We start from the raw sequence: 21,533 nt of genomic DNA on the forward strand, positions 1-21,533 counted from the left end.
CCGTCATGGCTTAAAGATGAAAGGCAAAGGTAAGGTAAACCCAGCCGAAGGCCCTGGCAATGCTCAGTGGATTCCCTAAACTGATTATATAACCGAGCCTTACCAAAAAGCCTTCTCTCTGCTGGAACCTGTAATTGACATAGACCCTACACTTCGTGGTCTTAAAACCCAGTACGACAGACAAAATAGTTTGAGTCAGTTTGTCCTTTTTGACTAAACTCTATCACCAAGTTTGAATCACAACTTAACATTTCTGTCCCTTCCATTCCTCAGCTACAAAATTAAGGAGGCCTGGGTTTCCATTTATGGTTAGAGCTGGACAGTTCTCCCATAAAATGCTTCTCAAAAATTTTGTTTTGCTGGTTTTACTTTTGTTTGTTTTTTATTCCTCCTCTCCCCTCCTCTCCTTATACTCCCTCACCTCCTCCTCTTCCTCCTCCTCCTCCTCCTCCTCTTCCTCCTCCTCCTCCTCCTCCTCTTCCTCCTCCTCCTCTTCTTCTCCCTCCTTCTCCTCTTCACATGACAGGGTTCAATGTAATGCATATCTTGCATGGCCTTGAATTGGATTCACAGCCAAGGGTGACCTTGAAATCCCAATCTTTCCACCTTTACCACTACAGATTGGTACCACCACATCTAGTTGATGTGATTTGCAGGACAGAAGCTTGGTCTATATTCCAACACAGCAAGAAATCTACCAATGGAGATACATCCTCAGATCTGCTTCTTATTTAATAAATTTATTGTATTATCTAGGTTTTTATGGGTAAATTCAGGGATTGAGAAAAGTCCCAAGACACTGCATTTCTTTTGTTCCACCTTATTGTATTGAGTCACAAAGTTTTAACGTGCATGATCTAACTAAACTCTCCCAAGTATTCTTTCAGGTAGTCATATCTATTTGACAGACAACAAGAATGGCATGTATAGAGTCACAGTGAGAAAAAAAAAATTGGGGCATGGAGGCTCACGGCTATAGTCACAGCACTAGGAAGGTATAACAGGTTTTAACTTTTAGGCCATCCTGGGCTTCAAAGTGAGTTCAAGTTCAACATAACTACGTGTGGAAATCTTGTCTCAAAAACAGAACATGAAAGCCAATAACAACTACAACAAAAACCAAACGACAAAACAAACAACAGAAATAGCAGAGCAGGAATCCTAACTTAGCCATTTTTTAGTCTTGATTTCAACATGTTTAACCAATCCTTGTAGTTATAAAATAGTCATGTTAGAAATGATTGCCACACTCATATAGAGTGGATAGGACCTCAGAAATTAGTAAAAGCAAACAATTAATAGAGTGGATACGAATGAGAGGCCATTTCATATTGGATTAGGGTGGAATGGAGGTCAGTTAAGCAATCCTAGCTATTTGATCTTCATGTTGAAGTTTAGAATAAAAATCACACCCAGACAGACAAAGCATAAAAGATTCACCTAATATGCCAAGGCTAAGTGCATAAGTCATCACAGAAAGGATCCATAAATAGTCCCAAGAGGAAAAGACACTCATATTTAGTTAGTTTACCACCATTATTCAGTTCCTTCACTGAGCACAATGGGGACTTTCTTACTATACTTGCATTGGTGCCTTCTTTCAAGAGGGGCATGCAGCTTGAAGAGAGGGGAACTTCCCCTTTCTAATTTGTTTCTACTAACTAGGCCTCCTGAGTGAAGTCTGAGGGTCCTCACCCCTGGGCTCCACTGGCATCTGTGGTGGCACTCCACATAAAGTGCCATCTGTGTGGTGCGTGCCCAGAGGAACAAAGAGGTTAATTCTCTTCTTTTGCAACTGTGACTCCCATCCTCCCCCAGTTCCTCTAAGTGTTTCCTTTTAAAGAAAAGCCATGGTTCACTGCTACTGAAAATTAAAGACAACAGCATAAAGATCAAGGTCCAGGCTGGTACCAGCAATGACAGAACATTAAAATCGTTACTTGAATTTCTTTTTCCTTGAAAACTGACAAAGATTATTGAAGGAAAGTCAGCTATAACACAGGTTGATTGTATGTGTGTGCGTGTGTGTGTGTGTGTGTGTGTGTGTGTATGTGCGCGTGCACATGTGTGCTCCCCAACACTGGTATATAGACAGGCTGAGGATTGATATTGAGACAACATCCTCCATTACTTCTGTTCTTTGCCTTATTCTTTGAAACAGGGTATCGCATTGAACCTTACTGTTTAATCTAGACTACCAGGGCAGGAAGACTTCCGGATCCTCATGTCTACTTTCATTGATAGGATTATAGTACAGATGACCACATATGGCCATTACATGGGTGCTGGGGATCTGAATTCAGGACTTCAAGCTTGCTGCCATGCACTTCACCCACTCTACAGGCCCATTTCAGAGCATCTTTCTAGTTGTATCTCTTCATTCAATGGTTCTTTTGGCTGAAATAGACACATTGGAGGTGACCTTCAGTTTTGATGGAGTAAGTGGCAGTAATGATTATATGACTTCCTTCATCCTCCACACATGGCGTACCAAGAAAACAGGAAAGTTTTTTGTTTGTTTGTTTGTTTGTTTGTTTGTTTCCTTTTTTTGTAATGTTTACTTTATAAGGTCAGAGAGAGAAGGGATAACCAACCAACAGGCTCCTCGTCCTTCTACAGACTGTACTTTTAGCTTCTCTAACTGTACCAGGTTCCCTCCCTCCTACCTCTCTTCAGTAACAGATTTGCTTTGGCAAGCAGGACTTCACCCTGCACACCCTAGACTTCCTTCTGATTTGCTGAAATCATGCTCTCAATATTTATCTTTTCTGACTCCAGACTAGTGGGCCAGGCCTCCACTCTTAACCTCATGTTAGCTTGCTGTTTTCACATTGTACCCATAATGAATACCCAGTTTCTAAAATTGAGGGCATATTACCTTAATAGGATGGACTCAATCTCCTACCCTAAACAAACGCGCAGACTATCAACAGGGGTCTCAAGACACATAGAACACTGCTCTTCAGCTGTCCAACAATGAAGAAGACATGGGGTAACAAAATCTGTCATTACTCCCGAAGAAAACTTGATGAATTTGGTAGCCACTTTACTACTTGATAAATGAAGCTTTCTCTCAAGACAGGCAGACAGAAAAGACAAGAAAATAACTGAAGGTTATATTTCTTGTAATATACTTATATTTCTCCTCTGTTTCAATATCGTGGGCCCTTAGGAACATGGAATGAAAATTTGTGAAAAAANCCCCAGCCATATCAACTTGCTGCGGTGACTCAAAAGTTGTCGTTTCTCAACTCAACTTTGCTGAAACACTTGATTCATGTTGTTCTTATTTAACCTAATTTGCATTGATTTAATCAGTGCTGGTATGCTTTAAATACATAATAAATTGGAATTCTGCAACTCAGAAGACTTAGAATAGCTAAATTTCAATAAAGCTCATTTCAATCTGTTAATGTATACAGCTCTGCCAAGAGATTTAAGAGGATAGAAAAGATGCAACTTGCCACATTAGAGGTGAGAAGGGCTTAAAGATACCATGCAGACAAAATGATTTGCAGGATAACAACATGATTATATATATATATATATATATATATATATATATATATATATATATATGGTCATAATTACAGTATAGGAGCATCTTCTATACTTTGAGTGGCGTACTTAGAAGAAAACTCACATATAAATGCAGGACATTTAATTTTATTCTCTTTCTTTTTTGCCAACACTCAACTCTTCTCTGCCTCTCTGTACCAGCTCTACAAATCAAGTGACATCCAAAGTAGGACCTCTTCTTGCCCATTTGGCAGCCTCTCTCATCCTTCTGCCAAGCTGCATGCATTATAAGGATTTTCTTCCTAGCAGCCATGGGGATTGGGTGCCTTATGCTCAAAGTACTTGCTGAATGGCTGGCCACTGTTTACCCCTGCCTAAGCCTGCCCAGCCTTGCTCCTCCAACCCTTTAGAGTTTATGGCTCAATCAGTCGGCATGCTGTCAGGAATAATTGTTTTGGCAAGGGGTAAAACCACTTGATGATGAAATTGTTTCTCTGTCTGTTAAAGTGTTCTGCAGCGATGCAGAAGTGCCAAGTGCCCAGTCCAGAGCTAGGCTGGAGGCAGGGTGAGGACAGGTGACCATCCAGACTTGGAAAGAAAGACCACAGCTCTGAGGAGAAACCACAAAGATCTATCTGTGACAGTAAGGTGTATGACCTTGAATAATCCCCAGATGTCTCTGGCCTCAGTTTCGTCATGTGCAAAATGGAGAAGGTTGATTTTCTCATGTCTCCTGTAGCTCCTAAGGCAGCATGTGATGTCTAGGGCATTTCGGATTTGTGTTGTTTTCAATTAAATGATGCATCTTGGAGATGAATGACCAAGGCAGAGCTCAGAGGAATACAGAATGAGATGATTCATAGGACTTTTCCTGAAAAGTGCTACCTGTCTTTGGTGACCTTAATTCTACCGATTGGTCTTTTCAACTTTGTTGTTAAAGGCCAGTTTAGTGGCTTGACCAATCTCAACCTGTGAGATCTTCCAGTTCACAGTCATTCCTAGTAACATAGTAGTGATAGCTCCCACTTACTTGGAGTTTATTAGAAGCAGAAATGATACAGATGTGAGGACAATAGTCTACTTCGACCCATGACTCCTCCTGACACTGTCTTACTTGGCAATCTTTGAAGATTTTAATTTCTTTTTCTTTTTTAAAACAGATGGCCAATCAGTCTGTTGCAATAGGGTAGATCTGGTTGTGACCAGAGGGGTACTTATTCATTATATGGACTACAGTCTATAAAAGATTGAAGGCAGAAAATCCAGCAGGGGCTTTCCCTGGTATTCAAAAGAAAAGTAATGTTACTGTACAGTAGCACAACTGAATCAAAGATGAGAAAAAGGCTTCCTTTTCCTTTAAAATACCTCTTCTGAGGCCCCTTGGTCTTGCAAACTTTTTATGCCCCAGTACAGGGGAAGGCCAGGGCCAAGAAGTGGGAGTGGGTGGGTAGGGGAGCAGGGTGGGGGGGAGGGTATAGGGGACTTTCGGGATAGCATTTGAAATGTAAATGAAGAAAATATCTAATAAAAAATTGAAAAAAAAACCTCTTCTTTACACGTTTTCTAGTGCATTCTCCAGGGGTTAGATGTAATTACCATGAACAGCATATGCCAGTGGTAGGCTTTCCCATGTCAGACAACAGCATCTTTATCCTTGAGAGCAGTGTGCTCCATGTAGAGGGTGTAGACTGGGTGAGCCCCAGGAGAAGCTTCAGCAGTCTCCGAGTACACAGTCTGAATGTGCCTTACTGCAGCTCTCTCACACCAGCCGGACTCAGATGGCTTTTCCAACAGAGTGGGCTTGGAAAGCATTTCAGCAACCCCTGAAAGTGGCCAGCTCCATGTAGAAGGGTAGTTAGTGTAAGTGTTGGCAAGGGAGGGGAGAGGAAAGGGTAGGAGAGGGGAGGGGAGAAGAAGAGAGGGGAGGGGAGGAGAGGGGAAGAGGGGAGGGAAGGTGGAGGAGAGGAGAGGAGAGGAGAGGAGAGGAGACTGAAACTGTCAAAACCAACCCCCAAATCCCTGCCTTCTTGTGTCTCCTCTCAAGTTGCTTTGGGAAAGCAAAGAAACAAATGTTGATTGCTCTACAGAGTCCTACGTATCTGTTACACGTAGGCAGTTTAACAGAGGGGGATATATCCCCAAAGAAAGGTTGGCGGTGGGGGGAGGGGGGGCGAACATTTTAGTGCCTCATTTAGATGTATCTTGTCATTGATGATGTTTCTTACCCCACCCCCCTCTTCTTTTTTTTTTTTTCCGCCCGCAAATATATACAAGAAAAAAAAAAGCTGAGAGTGTTTTTCATTTCATCAAAGAACATATATTACTTTAGCGGCTCGGTTAAAAAAAAATGTTGGTTTTCTGCCCACCCCTTTTCAATCTGCCGGTGTTGGAGGTGCTCGGAGAAGACGCACAATCGCGAGCAGCTTACGACACTCAGTGAGCAGTCGGTGCCGGTGCAGGCTCGCGCACACTCCTCGGAGGAGGGAAGGAGCCGGGCGCTGCTCTGCGCTCCGCAAGGCATGAGCCGGCCAGGTTTCCGCAGCTGCCGGGGACACGAATGGCAGGCGTTCTCCAACCAGGACTCCAAGGTGGCTTCGATTCGCGTTGGTCACTGCCGATGACATTCTCCAGACTGTCAAATCCTGGGGAGTCTCGAGCCCCGAGTTTGGAGTTGATTTTTTACCTCAACCCCCCAACCACGTCACAGTCTCAACTGCAGAGGGAAAAAAAGGGGGACCGAGGCAGGAAGGCGAGAAGCCCAGGCTCCCGGCACGTAGTTGGGAAACTTGCGGGTCCTAGAAGTCGCCTCCCCGCCTCGCCGACCGCCCCTGCAGCCCCGGAGCGCAGCAGCAAAGTGAGACATTGTGCGTCTGCCAGATCCTCGGGCCGCGGAGCAGGGCTGCCTCGGGAAACACAGAGGGGTCTTCTCTCACCCTGCATATAATTAGCCTACACACAAAGGGAGCAGCTGAATGGAGGTTGTCACTCGCTGGAAAAGGGTGGGTAAGACACTTTTTTAATTAAATTCTTTCCAGAAGAAAAAAAATTTTCCTCCCTTTGCTGCCGCATCTAACATGGACTGCATTACCCCGGCTTTGATCTTTCTGTGGCTGTGAACTTTGTATGCCGCCCGGCTTTCTGCATGCTTAGAGGTGAACGTGTGGCTCTAGGGAGGGGGGTTCCTTCTGTATTTTTCTATATTGATTTGATTTTTTTTTGTCCCTTTCTTCCCCCTCCCCCTCCCTCTCCTCTCCCTCGGAATAAAATATGATATAGATTTCTGACCCAGCGCTTCCAATGGACATTCTCCAGTCTCTCTGGAAAGATTCTCGCTAATGGATTTCCTGCTACTCGGCCTCTGTCTACACTGGCTGCTGAGGAGGCCCTCGGGGGTGGTCTTGTGTCTGCTGGGGGCCTGCTTTCAGATGCTGCCCGCCGCCCCCAGCGGATGCCCGGGGCAGTGTCGGTGCGAGGGGCGGCTGCTGTACTGCGAGGCGCTCAACCTAACCGAGGCGCCCCACAACCTGTCCGGCCTGCTGGGCTTGTCTTTGCGCTACAACAGCCTCTCGGAGCTGCGCGCCGGCCAGTTCACAGGGTTAATGCAGCTCACGTGGCTGTATTTGGATCACAATCACATCTGCTCGGTGCAGGGGGACGCCTTTCAGAAACTGCGCCGAGTTAAGGAACTCACGCTGAGTTCCAACCAGATCACTGAACTGGCCAACACCACCTTCCGGCCCATGCCCAACCTGCGCAGCGTGGACCTGTCCTATAACAAGCTGCAGGCGCTAGCTCCGGATCTCTTCCACGGGCTGCGGAAGCTCACCACCTTGCACATGCGGGCCAATGCCATCCAATTCGTGCCGGTGCGCATCTTTCAGGACTGCCGCAGCCTCAAGTTTCTCGACATTGGATACAATCAGCTCAAGAGTCTAGCGCGCAACTCTTTCGCCGGCTTGTTCAAGCTCACAGAGCTACACCTGGAGCATAACGACTTGATCAAGGTGAACTTCGCCCATTTCCCGCGCCTCATCTCCCTGCACTCGCTCTGCCTGAGGCGGAATAAGGTTGCCATTGTGGTCAGCTCTCTCGACTGGGTTTGGAATTTGGAGAAAATGGACTTGTCTGGGAACGAGATCGAATACATGGAGCCCCATGTGTTCGAGACCGTGCCCTACCTGCAGACCCTGCAGCTGGACTCCAACCGCCTCACCTACATTGAGCCCCGTATCCTCAACTCCTGGAAGTCCCTTACGAGCATCACTCTGGCGGGGAACCTGTGGGACTGCGGGCGCAACGTGTGTGCTCTAGCTTCCTGGCTAAGCAACTTCCAGGGACGTTACGATGCTAACTTGCAGTGCGCCAGCCCTGAGTACGCACAGGGCGAGGACGTCTTGGATGCAGTGTATGCTTTCCACCTGTGCGAGGATGGGGCCGAGCCCACCAGCGGCCACCTCCTGTCGGCGGCCGTCACTAACCGCAGTGACCTAACGCCCCCAGAGAGCTCAGCCACGACTCTGGTGGACGGTGGGGAGGGGCACGATGGCACGCTTGAGCCCATCACTGTGGCTCTTCCCGGCGGCGAGCACGCAGAGAACGCTGTGCAAATCCACAAAGTGGTCACCGGCACGATGGCCCTCATCTTCTCCTTCCTCATCGTGGTCCTCGTACTCTACGTATCCTGGAAGTGTTTCCCAGCCAGCCTAAGGCAGCTCAGACAGTGCTTTGTCACGCAGCGCAGGAAGCAGAAGCAGAAACAGACCATGCATCAGATGGCTGCTATGTCTGCCCAGGAATACTATGTTGATTACAAACCCAACCACATCGAGGGGGCCCTGGTGATCATCAACGAGTACGGCTCTTGTACCTGTCACCAGCAACCTGCGAGGGAATGCGAGGTGTGATTGTCCCAGAGGCTCCCAACCCATGCGCTACCAAATACGCCTGGGCAGCCAGGCGGGCCAGCGGGCGCCAGGACTGGTCTCCTCTGAGCTCTGATTTGTTGACTGAAACTGTAAGGGGATCTCTCCCAGAGACTTGACATTTTAGCTTTATGTGTCTTAAAAAACAAACAAACAAACAAACAAAATCCCGAAATAAAACACAACAAAAAACCCCACCCCAATAATCTTCAGGAGAGTCTGTCTTAAATTTCATATGAGAACTTCTTCCTCCCTTTGAAGATCTGTCCATATTCAGGAATCTGAGAGTGTTAAAAAAAGGTACCAATCATTGATTTTTCTTTTGTAAACTAAAACGTTTAAAATAAAATAGCATTTACAGTTTCTACAGACTGGTGGAACTTAAATGAACCTGTCATACTGTAGAAGCAGGGTTGGAGTTCCTTTGGAATGTACGTGGGATTGGAATGAGGGTTTGTGGCAGGTGGGGAAAAAAAACCCAGAAATGATGGAGCAAACTCATCAGGTTCTATTTGAAATGGTGAGAAGGGCAAAGGAAGAAAGCTTATTGATGTAACTGCATCTTCATGAGTCACTAAGACCCTTGAGACCTTGAGAGTATAGTCTGAGGAGTGGGCTACTTTAAAGTGACAGGTGAGGGAAAACTGGGGCATCATTTCTTGGCCTCTAAGGCAGAGAGATCGGAGATCTTGGCAAGATCACTGCAAATGGCTTTTTAAAGGCAGTGCTTCACAGTTTGAAAGGGCTTTCTCCCTTTCACATCAGCTCAGGATTTCCCCATCAAATTCCACTTGATATTTGGTCATAATACTCCCATGTCCTTTACTCAGAATTAGTAATGATCTCTGCCCTTTATCATTCCCTTCCATGTTAACGAGAAAATCTCTCAACCTGAGAGAGAGAGAGAGAGAGAGAGAGAGAGAGAGAGAGAGAGAGAGAGAGAGAGAGAGAGAGAGAAGACATCTCAATGTTCAATACTGAGAACAGGTTCCTGGAGCTAAGGCTGCAGCAAACCTCAGTTTAGGAGTTACTGTGAGGAGAGAGGAAACCCTGACTCAGGAATCCCCCTTGGGTAATGACTTGTGGTGAGAAAATTCCAGTCCTGACTTGGTATAGCAGCTTCAGGGGTGAGGTGGGAGACATTCCTCTTTATCCCTGCGCTTGCATAATACAAATATGGGAAGAATTTGTTAACCCAGAACTGGAACGCTGCCTCCTCTCAGATGGTCCTTTTATGTGGTGATTGCTGTCCCTGTTTTTCCACCATTATTATTATTATTATTATTATTATTATTATTATTATTATTATTATTTAACGTTTTGATGACTGATAGCCCCTTCCCAGCCCCTCAAAGGCTTTCAGGGCTCCTTCATTGACCTCATATTCTTTTTATTGAACTAAAGAGTGAGGAGGTGGGGGTAGTAGCCATTGGGTGGGTTCTGAAAAGGGCAAGAGGGCAGGAGTGTATTGATGGATTTTTTTTTTTCTTTTCGTTAACCACCTAACAATGTGATCAGATGTAGGACTGAAACACACTATCATGGACAGCAGATGACAACAACTGGAGCAACATTCCCCACAGTACCCTTCTCACTGATACTAAAGCACTGTTTTTCTTTTATTATGCCTCACCTTCCTTTCAAGGGATAAGTACACATAGCAGTAATCAAGCCTGGGGAGGGGGGAGGTAAACACACAACCCCATCCCTCAAAATGCAAACGTAACTAAATACTAATTTAAAGAGGAAAACCCCGCTTTTTCAAATGCACAATAAGATTAACAGAAGGTTTACTTAAGCTAAGGGTTGGTGATAGATTCATCTTCTACCTCTGAAGAAACCAGTATGCCTAAAAATATGGCTTATGGAAGGCTCTTGCAAAAGAAACATTTTTCAAATATCTTTAACATGTAAGCCTTAGGCAATAGTTTTACACACACACACACACACACACACACACACACACACACACACACAGACACTCATTCACACACCCCGTAACTCACACCTGACCAAAAAAAACTTTACTTCAGTTTGCTTTATAATAACACGATTTTATGGTACATACCATGTTCTTAATACTCTTTCAGATTGTGAATATTGTAGAAGAAAGATGTTTTGCTTGGTAACTTTAAGGACGGGGTTTGGGGTTTAGTTTGAGCATGATGGTGCTGAATTACCTTTGTAAATAGATTAACACTTAGAGGGTAGGAGTAGGAATGTGCCCAGTAACCCTGATATAGGCAATTGAACCTTACTAAGAGCACTTCCTCTGGCAGAAGCATTGCATTTATTTTAGTTTTCTTTCTTTCTTTCCTCTCTCTCTCTCTCTCTCTCTCTCTCTCTCTCTCTCTCTCTCTCTCTCTCTCTCTTCTTTTTTCTTTAATTACAGCAATGTGGTCACTGAGGAGGGTTCCTGTTAACTTCACCTCTTCACAGGGAGAGCACAGGAATTTAGTGCCACATGCTGTTCTATCCCAATGCACAACAGAGTTGGTGTGCTTATATGAATTTTGCCTCTAGAAGCAAGCCTTTGGGGCAGACATTACAACTACCGTGTCCCTCTGTCCCCCGCATACTTACATTGGAATCTATAGTTAAGCTGTATCCTAAAATATCCCCTAATTCCTTTTCTTTTCCAACACAGCTATGAAAGAGGGAATAATCATGTTCTTTTCTCTGCTGCTCTACTATCCCCACAAGAGAACATCATGTATTTAGGATATCTTAAGACCTTGCAAATCAAATGAAAAATCTTTGAAAGGAGAAATCAGACATTGGTAATTTTCAGGGCAAATGATGTGTGAACAGCTCCGTTCTACTGCTTGTATTCATAGGTAGTAAGCAAGTGTATTCTACACACAGAGGGATTTCACCCACATGGATACCTGGCTTTCAGGAAGGGAAAAGGGAGAGAGAAGCTAAATATAAGAGACAGTGCTAGTTTTAACTAAGGTTTTGTGATACTTGCAATATTTTATTCTTCAAATTAATTAATCTCTAAGCTTCAGGAATCTGACTGTGACCCCTCTAAGCAATCTGCTACACATTTAAAAGAGAATTTAATTTTTAAAAGTGTAGTACTTTTTTTCATCCCTATTTGTTCTTCCCACAGAGGATGCTAATCTCATCTTGTGCTCTCTCTAAAGAGTTCAAGGCTACATAGTGGACATTGTGATGTATTAACCCTGTCTTTCACTCCTTTCCAAGTACTGATTAAGGTTCAGCAATGGTATTGAGGCTTTTTTTTAAAAGTATATTTATGCAGAAAAAAAAGTGTTTTCAAATGGCAAATGGCACTTTCTCATACTGGTCTTAGCCTCAGTAGATCTCGAGGTTCTGCCAGAAAAGTGGGTTCAGGGAAACTCATCTTAGACCAATACACAGAGGAACGGTGACTTCTGACTCTTAGCCTTCAGTATGCCTACTGGGACCACAGGCTCCACAAAAGACTACCTATTCCTTACACTATAAAGTTTCTATCACAAAGAAAACATGACTCACATAAAAGGTTGAACAGATATGCTTGCTTACACAATTCTTCCAGGCTTTGCGGTGCACAAGAGCACTTTACATTTCTTTGCTCTTTGCTCTTAGAGAGGCAGACATTTGGTGTGACTTAGTGGCAGTCACACATTTATGAGGATGTGTAAGTAATTAGAGGGCCATCCACCACTTGTTATTCCTCCCCAGTTTTCGAAGCAACTGCACGCAGATCATTGGCGGGCTTTGGGGCCACCTGTGCCTCTGATTGGAATGAATCACCTTGTCAGCAAGTCTGATGCCATTCTCTCCGGCATGGCCAAGTGAAACTGGGCACCCCTGGACCATAGGATCTGGTGAAATGAAACCCATCAGATGCTTCCTCTTTGAGAAAATGATAACAATTTTGTATATGTTTTGGAGAATGAGTATCAGGGTGCTGCTTTCTTGTAGTGAAGGCAAGAACATATTGGATTGGCGCTTATGTTAATTGAGTTGACCTGGCTATTAGCGGATCACCAAACTCCACGAATTCAGCTAGAATATAACTATTAAACATCTTCTACAGACATATACTGAAAAACATTAAGGGATAGACACATATCTGTCCATCTATATGTATGTATACATTTCCTTTATAGAAGCACACATGTGCATGTATAGTCATTTATACAAGACAACATAAACCTACACACAGACACATATTGCACAGTTACCATGTACCACTAATTACTGTCCGTATGCTATGATCGAGTTGAGATTTCAGGGAAAATATGATAAAAATCAATCATAAATAAAGTACAAAGTATATGGTTGATGTAGTTTTCAAATGCTGTACCTGAGCTGGTTGAGGCTTTGCAGCCTGGAGAGCCTCTGGGCTCCTCCTGCCACACAGAGTACACTTCTGCTGTCCAGTGGTTAGAGCTAGGAATGGCATTGCATTCTTTTAAAAGCATCTTTCACATCAGGATTAGGGAACGTACTTGCTTTAGAATTATTTTAAATGCTTCTGTCTGTCTGTATTTTTTTTTCTGTGAAATTCAGTAGACACATTCCTAACTTCTGACTGGGAATCACAGTTATCTACTCAATGGACACAATTACTAAATACCTCAGGCATTTTTTGGTATGTGTGTGTGTGTGTGTGTGTGTGTGTGTGTGTGTGTGTGTGTGTATTTGTCTGTCTAACTCTCTCTCTCTCTTTCTCTAACTGTATGTTGTTTCTCTCTCTCTCTCTCTCTCTCTCTCTCTCTCTCTCTCTCTCTCTCTCTCTCTCTCTGTGTGTGTGTGTGAAGGTCCCAGCAGATAAATCCTTAATGATTAATACATAGAAGCAAAGAGATGAAAATAAAAGGATTTGTTGAGTGTTTTCTTGGCATGGGTCCCTTCCTTTTCCAGGCAATACGCAGTGTGCAGGCAACCATATCTATTCAAGAGGAACCCAAGGCTTACAGAGATTAAGAATCCTGTACAAAGTACAAAGGGTCCAAGATACTGAGGAGTGCTGATGTTTACTCTTCTGGCTTTTTAAAGTACACAGATTATTTTTGCTTAGACAGACGTTTTCTCTACTTTTATACCCACTGAAGAGCCTAGACTGTATAGACAGTCTATTTGCCAATATATCCTGGTTGAATGCTAAACACATTCTTAATGAATGTCATGGGTGGGGTGATCAAATACAGAAATGGTGACTATTACCTTTTATGTCTATCCATCAGTAGATGAGTCCTGTGAAACCCTGTCACCAGAAGAGACATTCAAGTGATGTCCAAAAGACAGCAATTACCCAGTCCAGTCTCTTACCGAGGTGTAACTTAGAGAAGGTAAAGCCCAGATTTCCATCTGTTATCACTAGAGATGCCCTTTCTCACTTGGTGATCACAGATTATATGTCCATGCTGGCCATCAGTTCTCAAGCAGAGATAAATTTGCATGCGACATAAACTCTCTCTCTCTCTCTCTCTCTCTCTCTCTCTCTCTCTCTCTCTCTCTCTCTCTCTCTCTCTCTCTCTCTCTCTCTCTCTCTCTCTCTCTCTCTCTCTCTCTCTCTCCCTCCCTCCTTCTCCCCCCCTCACACACACAGTGGACTTTACTTAGTAATGTCTAGATATAGTTTTTTTATTTCCATATTTGGCTGGTGTGTTACAAGCATCTGCAGCTAAGCATCTTACAATGAACATGGTATCCCTAACAAGAAAGAGTTATTTGACCACAAATATCAAGGAAGCCAGAAGGGAGACTCTTGGCTTCATGGTAGGAAGGGATGCTGGGAATGAGCCTGTACAAATGTTGCTTGCTCACAATGGTCTTTCTAAGCTTTTATTTCATCTGCATCAATTCTCCTTTAAGATTCCTTTCTCTCTGTCTTTTTTAACCAGAGAGTTGCAAGTCTAAATTAAAAACCCTCAGGTTGTTTGTTAATCAGCAAAAGACATGTCGTTAGCACATCCTTCCCGAAGAACATATGGCAAACCTTAAATTAACTAAGACAAAACTAGTCAGAACCCTCAACTGACCCACTTTTTCCTTTAGCAAGACCTCATTTAGGACACATGGGGGTGAGGTGGGGATCAAGTTAATGGTGACAGACTTGATTAATACAAAGGAAATGGAGAAAATTTGATTTTCCTTCCCATCTGGTCCTGGGGTCTAACACATCCAGTCGCTCTGTCTCTACTCTCTCCAACCCCACCCAAGACTACAATGTCTTTGAGGTAAGCATGAGGATCAATTAAGAAAGCAAAATCAATGTGTTTTTTCAGGTGAGTGGGATGGGCCTATGAGTGAAAGTTGTTATCTCAGAGTTTAGAAATAGGAGTCCGAAGCTACAGACGTGGCTCACAAGTGTATCTGGGAAGAGGAAGACAGGCACAAGGCTGACACAGAGGGATAGGAGGGGGACAGATAATTCAATTAAAAACAAATACTTAGGTCAGACTGGTTCAGTCTAACCAGGACACATTTGCAGTGCTGGTCAAACTGGAAAAAAAACAAAAACAAAAACAAAAACAACACAACAACAACAACAACAACAAAAACAACAACAATAAAACAGAATCTAGAAGTCAGGAGTTGTAGTCTTTAAACCCGGTGCTATTATTCTTCATTTTCTAGGGAAGATTTCGGCTGAGCATACCTCAGTGGGTCTCACTCACTCTGTATTTTTAGAAGGATTTATCTAGTACTCCCTGAGGACAGACACTCTCCATTCTGTATTTCGATTTCACCATTTCTCCCATCAATAAAACATGAAACAAAAGTAATTTTCAAGTTAGTGTCATTTAACCAGAAAATTAAAACCTCCCTGTGTTCCCATTCCCCAGACATTCTGATTCATCAGGCTTGCCTGCATATCAACGAGAAAGGATAGATGGGAAACTCACTGAGAGATCCAGGCTTCAGAGAGGTAGATGGAAATTCATGGAAAGAAAGATGAAAAGTTCAGGTGTGTGTGGTATGTATGAATGTCGATTTATAAAATATGCAGAAAGACTAAGTCTAGAGAGGATACCCAACCACCTGGATATTGAGTCCTGAGGTGCAGGACTGAGGCATATACCCAATTAAAACAACAGAAAGCTAAGGAATACTACTAAGATGAGAAGAAGGAAAATATTTATTCAGGATTTCTAAAATAATTCAATGTAAGTGACTAACATCGGGGTTAGCCTTCTATTAAAATAGTAATGTAGGGGATGGAGCAGAAGGAGAAGAGGAAAGACACGAAGAAAGACAAGGCAGGGAGAAAGACAAAAGGAATGGAAGAAGAGAAGGGTTTCAAGATTCATGCTTTACATGTTAAAGCCATCATCACTGACAGTTGAGTTAGACTGACTCCTCAGTCCCATTTAGCTGTATCTCTTCTGATCTGCCTAGTTGGCTTTTATGCTTCATCTCAATGGGATGTTGGGAAGCCATTTTCTTTCAGATAAGGTGGTACTTCTCAAGCTGTGTGTTTGAGATCACTGGGAACCTTTGATGAATATTGATGACTGGGTCTGACACTAAAGTACTCTTAACTTCAAAGATCAGAGGGATGGGGGAGCTTTTAGAATATTCCAAGATGATTTGTTGCGTAGGTCAGTCCAGGTTCAGAATCACTGACTTAGAAGGTCTTATGATTGTATTCTGTTCATTCAGAAATATAAAAGATATATAAGTTGGACAATATCTTTTGCAGAAGATATGATGAGCCAGTATCTGGTCTGGATAGGGTTCCCGTTAAGTATGGGCCTTGTTGGTGATCACCTACCCCCATTGGCTTCACCTGGCAACATTGGCAAAGTACATAAGTACATTGTGAATCTATCAAGCACTGCTTGTAATCACTCCTTTATTGCATTTCATTCTCTCAACTTCTCTTAATAGTCTTACAAGGCAGGCATAGACTTACCCTGTTTTGAAGACATCAAGCCTCAAATCTGAAGGCATCATGCAGCTGCCACAAGGTCACTGATAAAGTCAGACCAGGCGCCCAGCACTTCTGCTTCTCGGTGATATATCCTTCCCTTTTGCAACTTCCTTTCCCTCTCAGACTGATTGTGCCATTATGAGGCAAAATACTCACATCCATGCCTCTTCTGGGAATGCCAGGAGATGAACTGTACCCCTGCTTAATGTCTGCTATTCTCCTCCAGCTAGACTCTAGCACACCATTTCATCTCTGCCTTTTTGTGTGCCCTCTATCCTCCCTGAGCCTGACTTGCTTTTCTTTGCCACTCATGCCTCTGAATTCCTAAGAACATCACCCAAAGAGATGTCAGCACTTTCTTAATACCCCATAACACCAAAATATCCCTTTGTAGCCAACCCACCCCCACCAACAGCTTTGCCACTTGCTCTTCCAAGAATGTGAAGGCGAAACCCTAATAAGACTTTGATTGATGTGGGATGATAATTCTACTCAGAGATTCTGGCAGCTTGAATAACAATCTTGGCAGGGGGGAAGAGGGGATACAGGGTTAACTTAGACAAGTTAGTCTCATATTCAAAACCCATGCACTCAGATAGGTACGGTGGCATATATCTGGCCAGGTGATTATGCCTTGATCAATTCATTTACCAACCCAGGTCTGTCATCTCCAACAATTGTTTATGAGCTTAAATCAAAGCTCATATGAAGATGCACTTTTTTCCTTCTTAAGACAGCATCATCTTTGAAAAACATGTATTTTTTTTAAAACATTTCCCATCAGCATGTCTATCTTCAATTAAAAATTCTACATATGAAACTGTGTGTGGCAGGATTTCCAGCTCAGAGATACTGTGGGCGGCTTCGAACAAAAGGGAGAAGGCTCAGCAGCATTTGGAAGCTGGATTAGTCTGTCACAGAAAGGTCTAGAAAAGCCAAGTTACACACAATTAATGGAACAATACCACAATCTGTCTTCAGCTGGCCCAGGCATTCCTGTCATTTGTCCCTCAGCTGCAGAACCACGTGGCCTGTGATTTTGTGTCTCTGTTCCATCTTGATGGCATTTTCAGAGAAATCTCTATTTCCAGCAATGGACATTTGTTTTTTGCTTTTGCTTTGTTTTGTTTGTTTGTTTGTTTCACTTTTAAATTGTTTAACAAGAATGGTCCCTCCTTGGAATTCACTCTTCTTTTCTAACTGCCCATGTCATTTATATCTGAGCTTATCATATTGATTCCCCTGCCCCCTTTTTATCCTCTTTCAAAATCATAAAGATACAAAAAAGACCAAACATCACTCAGGGGATGAAGGGGATGTGTGGCATTATATTTAGAACGCTTATAGATAATAGACCACTCAAACTTTCACGCTTCTAGTTCTGTTGCTCAGCTCATTCAATCAGGTAGCAGTAGTTTCTTTCCAAGAGATTCGTTTATAAAAGATGGTCCCTCCCTTGGGAGTGATACATATACATATCACATACACATACACATACACATACATGTTAGTGGTTGATAGGCAAAGTGTTCACTCCTGCATATTTTCTCATTTAAGTTCTGCCATGAATCTAGATCTATTTTTGTTCAGAGTACTTTTCAGCAGGCTCAGCCTGAAAATTAGGTAAAGACTGGTGGAGACTGGCAGGAGGGTAAAGGGGCCTACTTTCAGGCCTTAGGACATACGATCAAAGCCCCGGGTAGAAGGAAACAATTGACCACTCAAGTCCAATGTCTCAGAATTGTCTTGACTTTACCGAAGTGCTCAGGCAGGATTGAAAGACATAGTCCACCATAGAACATGTCAACACATCAACTGTATTCACGAGATTGCATGTGATTATGCACACACATATGGGTTTACTACTCTTCTCCCCACTTTGACATGAACTGAAGCCCAGTGACTTCTCCCAGAAGCATGGCTTATGAAAGTTTTCATTGAGAAAACAAAATTTATCTCCACTGTGAGTTGTCTGTTACCCACTGCTAGTTTCCACAAAGGTAGTTGGTCAATAACTTGAGGTCACTATCTAACTCCTACACTTTTACTTAATAATGGTGATATTAAATTATCCCAGCCCCCACCCCCCCCAGGATACTGAGTAGAAATACCCATCTTTAGACAACAACTGTGCATTTAAGAAGCTTTTTCTTTGTGGTGAATTTGATTGTAACAAGCAAGTGGAATGAAGGATGGAGAGCACAGCTGAGAAGAAGCCTTTCCTCTGAGGAGGAGGTTGAGTATTACAAAGCAGGCTCTCTGGACAGCATCACCAATTCTTTCTTAGACCTTGGACTTGATGGCTTTCCTTGTGATGTCCTTTCTTTCTGTGCTGGTGGAGAATTCTGGCTTTGTTTCTAGCTCTGATTTAGTAGTCAAGTGTAGAGTGTAAAGGCAGAAGGGGAGAAAAGGGCAGTTTCCAGCTCGTTCTCCTATGCTATGACTTACTGGCTGGCAAAGAGGAGAATGCACCAGAGTTCTGCAAAGGGCAGGTTCCAGTACCCTGAGAGATCTAGTCACTCTCACAAAGAAGAATATGTCTGATGAGAGGAAACATTTTATGTTCCATTTACATGCTGAAGGCTGAAGCTGTCTCAAGCCATGCCCTAATATTGTGCCTTGTTCAGAGGAAGAGAACACTAAGAGAATTCTTCAACTGCAGGCATACACACTAATATTAGCAACACAGACAATCTATATTATCAGAGAAAACTCTAACCATTTGAGAATTGAGGACAGCTTTGATGTTCAGTGTTTTGAGTCTTTGTTGATTTTTGGTTGTTGATGCTGCTTGTTTTCTGCCTCCCCCTCTTCCCTCCTGCTTCATTCTATCACCAGTCTCAAATCTTTTCTTCCTTCCCCCCCTTAAATCAGTTCATAGTTATGAACCCTGCTATGCTTTACCAACTCATGAAAAATTTCATCAAGTGTGCAAACACCTTTTTTAAGTGGGTTGACAAAAATCTTCCTCTATTTTATGTATAAAGTACAGCCATGCATAGCACATCAACAGATATACAATATATATGCAATATTAAAATTTCAGAGAAAGAGAGAACTGAGGGAAAATGTCAACAGTCTTTCTCAGTGGGAGATGGCGATAATGAGGAGGGGAAAGTCTGAGCACACTGAGAACACTGCCTACAGTGACTGACGTGATGAGGAGATTACCACAGAAAGGATAGGCATCATGGTAGGTCAGCAACCAAGGTTTTGAGAAGAACAAAGGGGTCGATGGGTTCTGATGACAAAAAGTGAGATTTAGAAATTACGTGGAGAGTTGCTATAGTCACTAGGACACATGGTCTTATCAGGCTCTCCTGTACTCAACATTTCCCACGGGTTTCTGTTTAGAGCCTTCAGAATGAATTAAAGAATTGCTGAATAGACAATTAATAGATGGCTTTGGTCCTGCTTCGGGTTACTGGCTTAGCTTTTGGACCTCAATCTTCTTGTCCTTGAAATTCACTATATAATCCCTTGTCAGTCTGTTTCACAATAATGTGGTTACAATCAAGAGAGATAATGTTGTTGAAAGAGCCTTAGAAAGTTGAAAGACTCACACAACGTTTTAAGGAAGTATGGAGTCTTGGGGTAATGCTGACAGAAGTGTTGGGGTTCCACCTTCCCATGTGACTTCAGATGACACACCTTACATTCCTTCTGTTAACCAATTCTGCACCTTACTGTGATGAGCATGAGCACACCAGAGCACACTGGAGAGAAAGGAGAAGGTTCAGCTCACCTAAACTAAGTTCCACTCAAGTGGCTTGCTTCAGTATTTTTCTTTTGACAGGGGACAGAGTTTCTCTGCATAGCCCTGGCTATCCTGGAACAAACTCTGTAGACCAGGCCATTCTCAAACCCAGAGATCCACCTGCTTTTGCTCCCCATGTACTAGGATTGAAAGTGTTCCCTACCAACACTCAGCTATTGTTTCAGGATTTTAGGATAATTATCTGAAATTATTGGCACTGGTTCTGTTAAAAGGCTGCCTTGCAACAAATGCTCAATCAACATGAATCTTCCCTGTGTCCCTTTGGCAATGCAGGTGAGTGATATGTATATGAAAATTGAATGAGGGTAAACCCAATTGGCACAAGAGGCAGTTGGTGTCTTGATGTGGAAACTAAAAAGAGATGTGAAGAGTTATAGAGAGCACTAGATCAGCACAAGAAAGAGTGAAGAGCAGGATAGGAAGGAGTTATGTAGAGTAATTAGCAGAGAAATGGATGGAGAGAGAACTGTCACTAAAGTCAAGCATAATACATAGAAAGAAACTTGCACAGACGTCATATAAGCACCTACCATAGCAGATACTCTGTGCCTAGCCTACAGTGCATGCTTATTATTATTATTATTATTATTATCATTATTGTCTAATATAGTGATTCTCTCAACAGATTCCATCTCCATCCATCTGCTGCACGCTTCCCCTCAAGCAGCATATACCTGTTTCATCTCCCCCGAGCTTAGAGACTTCTGGAGGAAGATGGGAGCAAAATCTCCTTTGGCTCAGTGGTAACCACGTCTTGCCATCAGAAGTGCATGTGTTGCTTTTGTGAACCTCCAAGTGCTGACAACCATGGTGGAATTGTAACTGCCACCTTGTGTGACTGTATTTCTGGACTCCATAGCCAAGCAGTTCTGATCTCCAGCAAAAGCCAGCCACACATACCAAAGCAAGCTGCCCACATGTTTATACAGAACTGCTAACCCACGGGAACTGCGATGAAAAGAGATAAGAGAGTCGGAAGACTTGCTTTTGTTTTGATTTTCTACTCAAATGAGCTCTTTGAAGAAAAAAAATAAGAACAATAAAGAAGAAAAGGAAGAAAAAGAAAAGAAAAGAAAAAGAATGAAAGAAAGAAAAAGAATCATTCTCCAAGTTGGTGCCCTGCCAAGCTTCCTCCCCTTTCTTCCTTGTCCAAGCACTCCACCGTCTGTGCAGACTGTATAACAGCAAGTTCTGGAAACAGGCTGAGGAATCTGGGCCAGTCCAGAGGCCGTGCTATCTTAGTACATGTGTGGTGGGGCTTTGGAGACTTTGGTTTTTTACCTTAGTCTATTATCGACTGCCAGATTTTGGAAGCAAAGCTGTTACCACCAGTTTCTGTTCGCAAAATGAGACTAAAGGTACTATCCACAGAGAAATTCTGGTATCTTTTCTGTAGTTCACTGCTGCCACTAACAGC

The 21,533-nt window shown here is 43.1% G+C and overlaps 2 protein-coding genes across 5 annotated transcripts in view; one reads left to right on the forward strand and one right to left on the reverse strand.

Annotated features, from left to right (window-relative positions):
- Positions 1-21,533, reverse strand: part of Ctnna2 (catenin alpha 2) — a 1,093,074-nt gene that overhangs the window by 359,644 nt on the left and 711,897 nt on the right. The gene's annotated exons all lie outside the window — the stretch shown is intronic.
- Positions 5,775-21,330, forward strand: Lrrtm1 (leucine rich repeat transmembrane neuronal 1). 3 transcript variants are annotated; one of them, XR_002380260.2, is made up of 3 exons: positions 5,948-6,518; positions 6,796-8,741; positions 20,742-21,330. XR_002380260.2 is itself a non-coding variant. In XM_021190436.2 (2 exons), the coding sequence occupies exon 2, from the start codon at positions 6,855-6,857 to the stop codon at positions 8,421-8,423; it is 1,569 nt and encodes a 522-aa protein (XP_021046095.1). In that variant the 5' UTR covers positions 5,775-6,522; positions 6,796-6,854; the 3' UTR covers positions 8,424-8,812. The 3 variants fall into 3 exon arrangements, 2 of the variants coding, with proteins under 2 accessions (XP_021046095.1, XP_021046094.1); XM_021190436.2 differs by lacking the exon at positions 20,742-21,330 and having other exon boundaries at positions 5,775-6,522; positions 6,796-8,812; XM_021190435.2 differs by lacking the exon at positions 20,742-21,330 and having other exon boundaries at positions 5,775-6,518; positions 6,796-8,804.

This window comes from Mus pahari, chromosome 2, assembly GCF_900095145.1.
Source record: "Mus pahari chromosome 2, PAHARI_EIJ_v1.1, whole genome shotgun sequence".
Taxonomy (NCBI): domain Eukaryota; kingdom Metazoa; phylum Chordata; class Mammalia; order Rodentia; family Muridae; genus Mus; species Mus pahari.

Excerpts from the sequence above, each read along its gene's own strand:
- Lrrtm1 (XM_021190436.2), top strand. The coding sequence starts at position 6,855 with ATGGATTTCCTGCTACTCGGCCTCTGTCTACACTGGCTGCTGAGGAGG.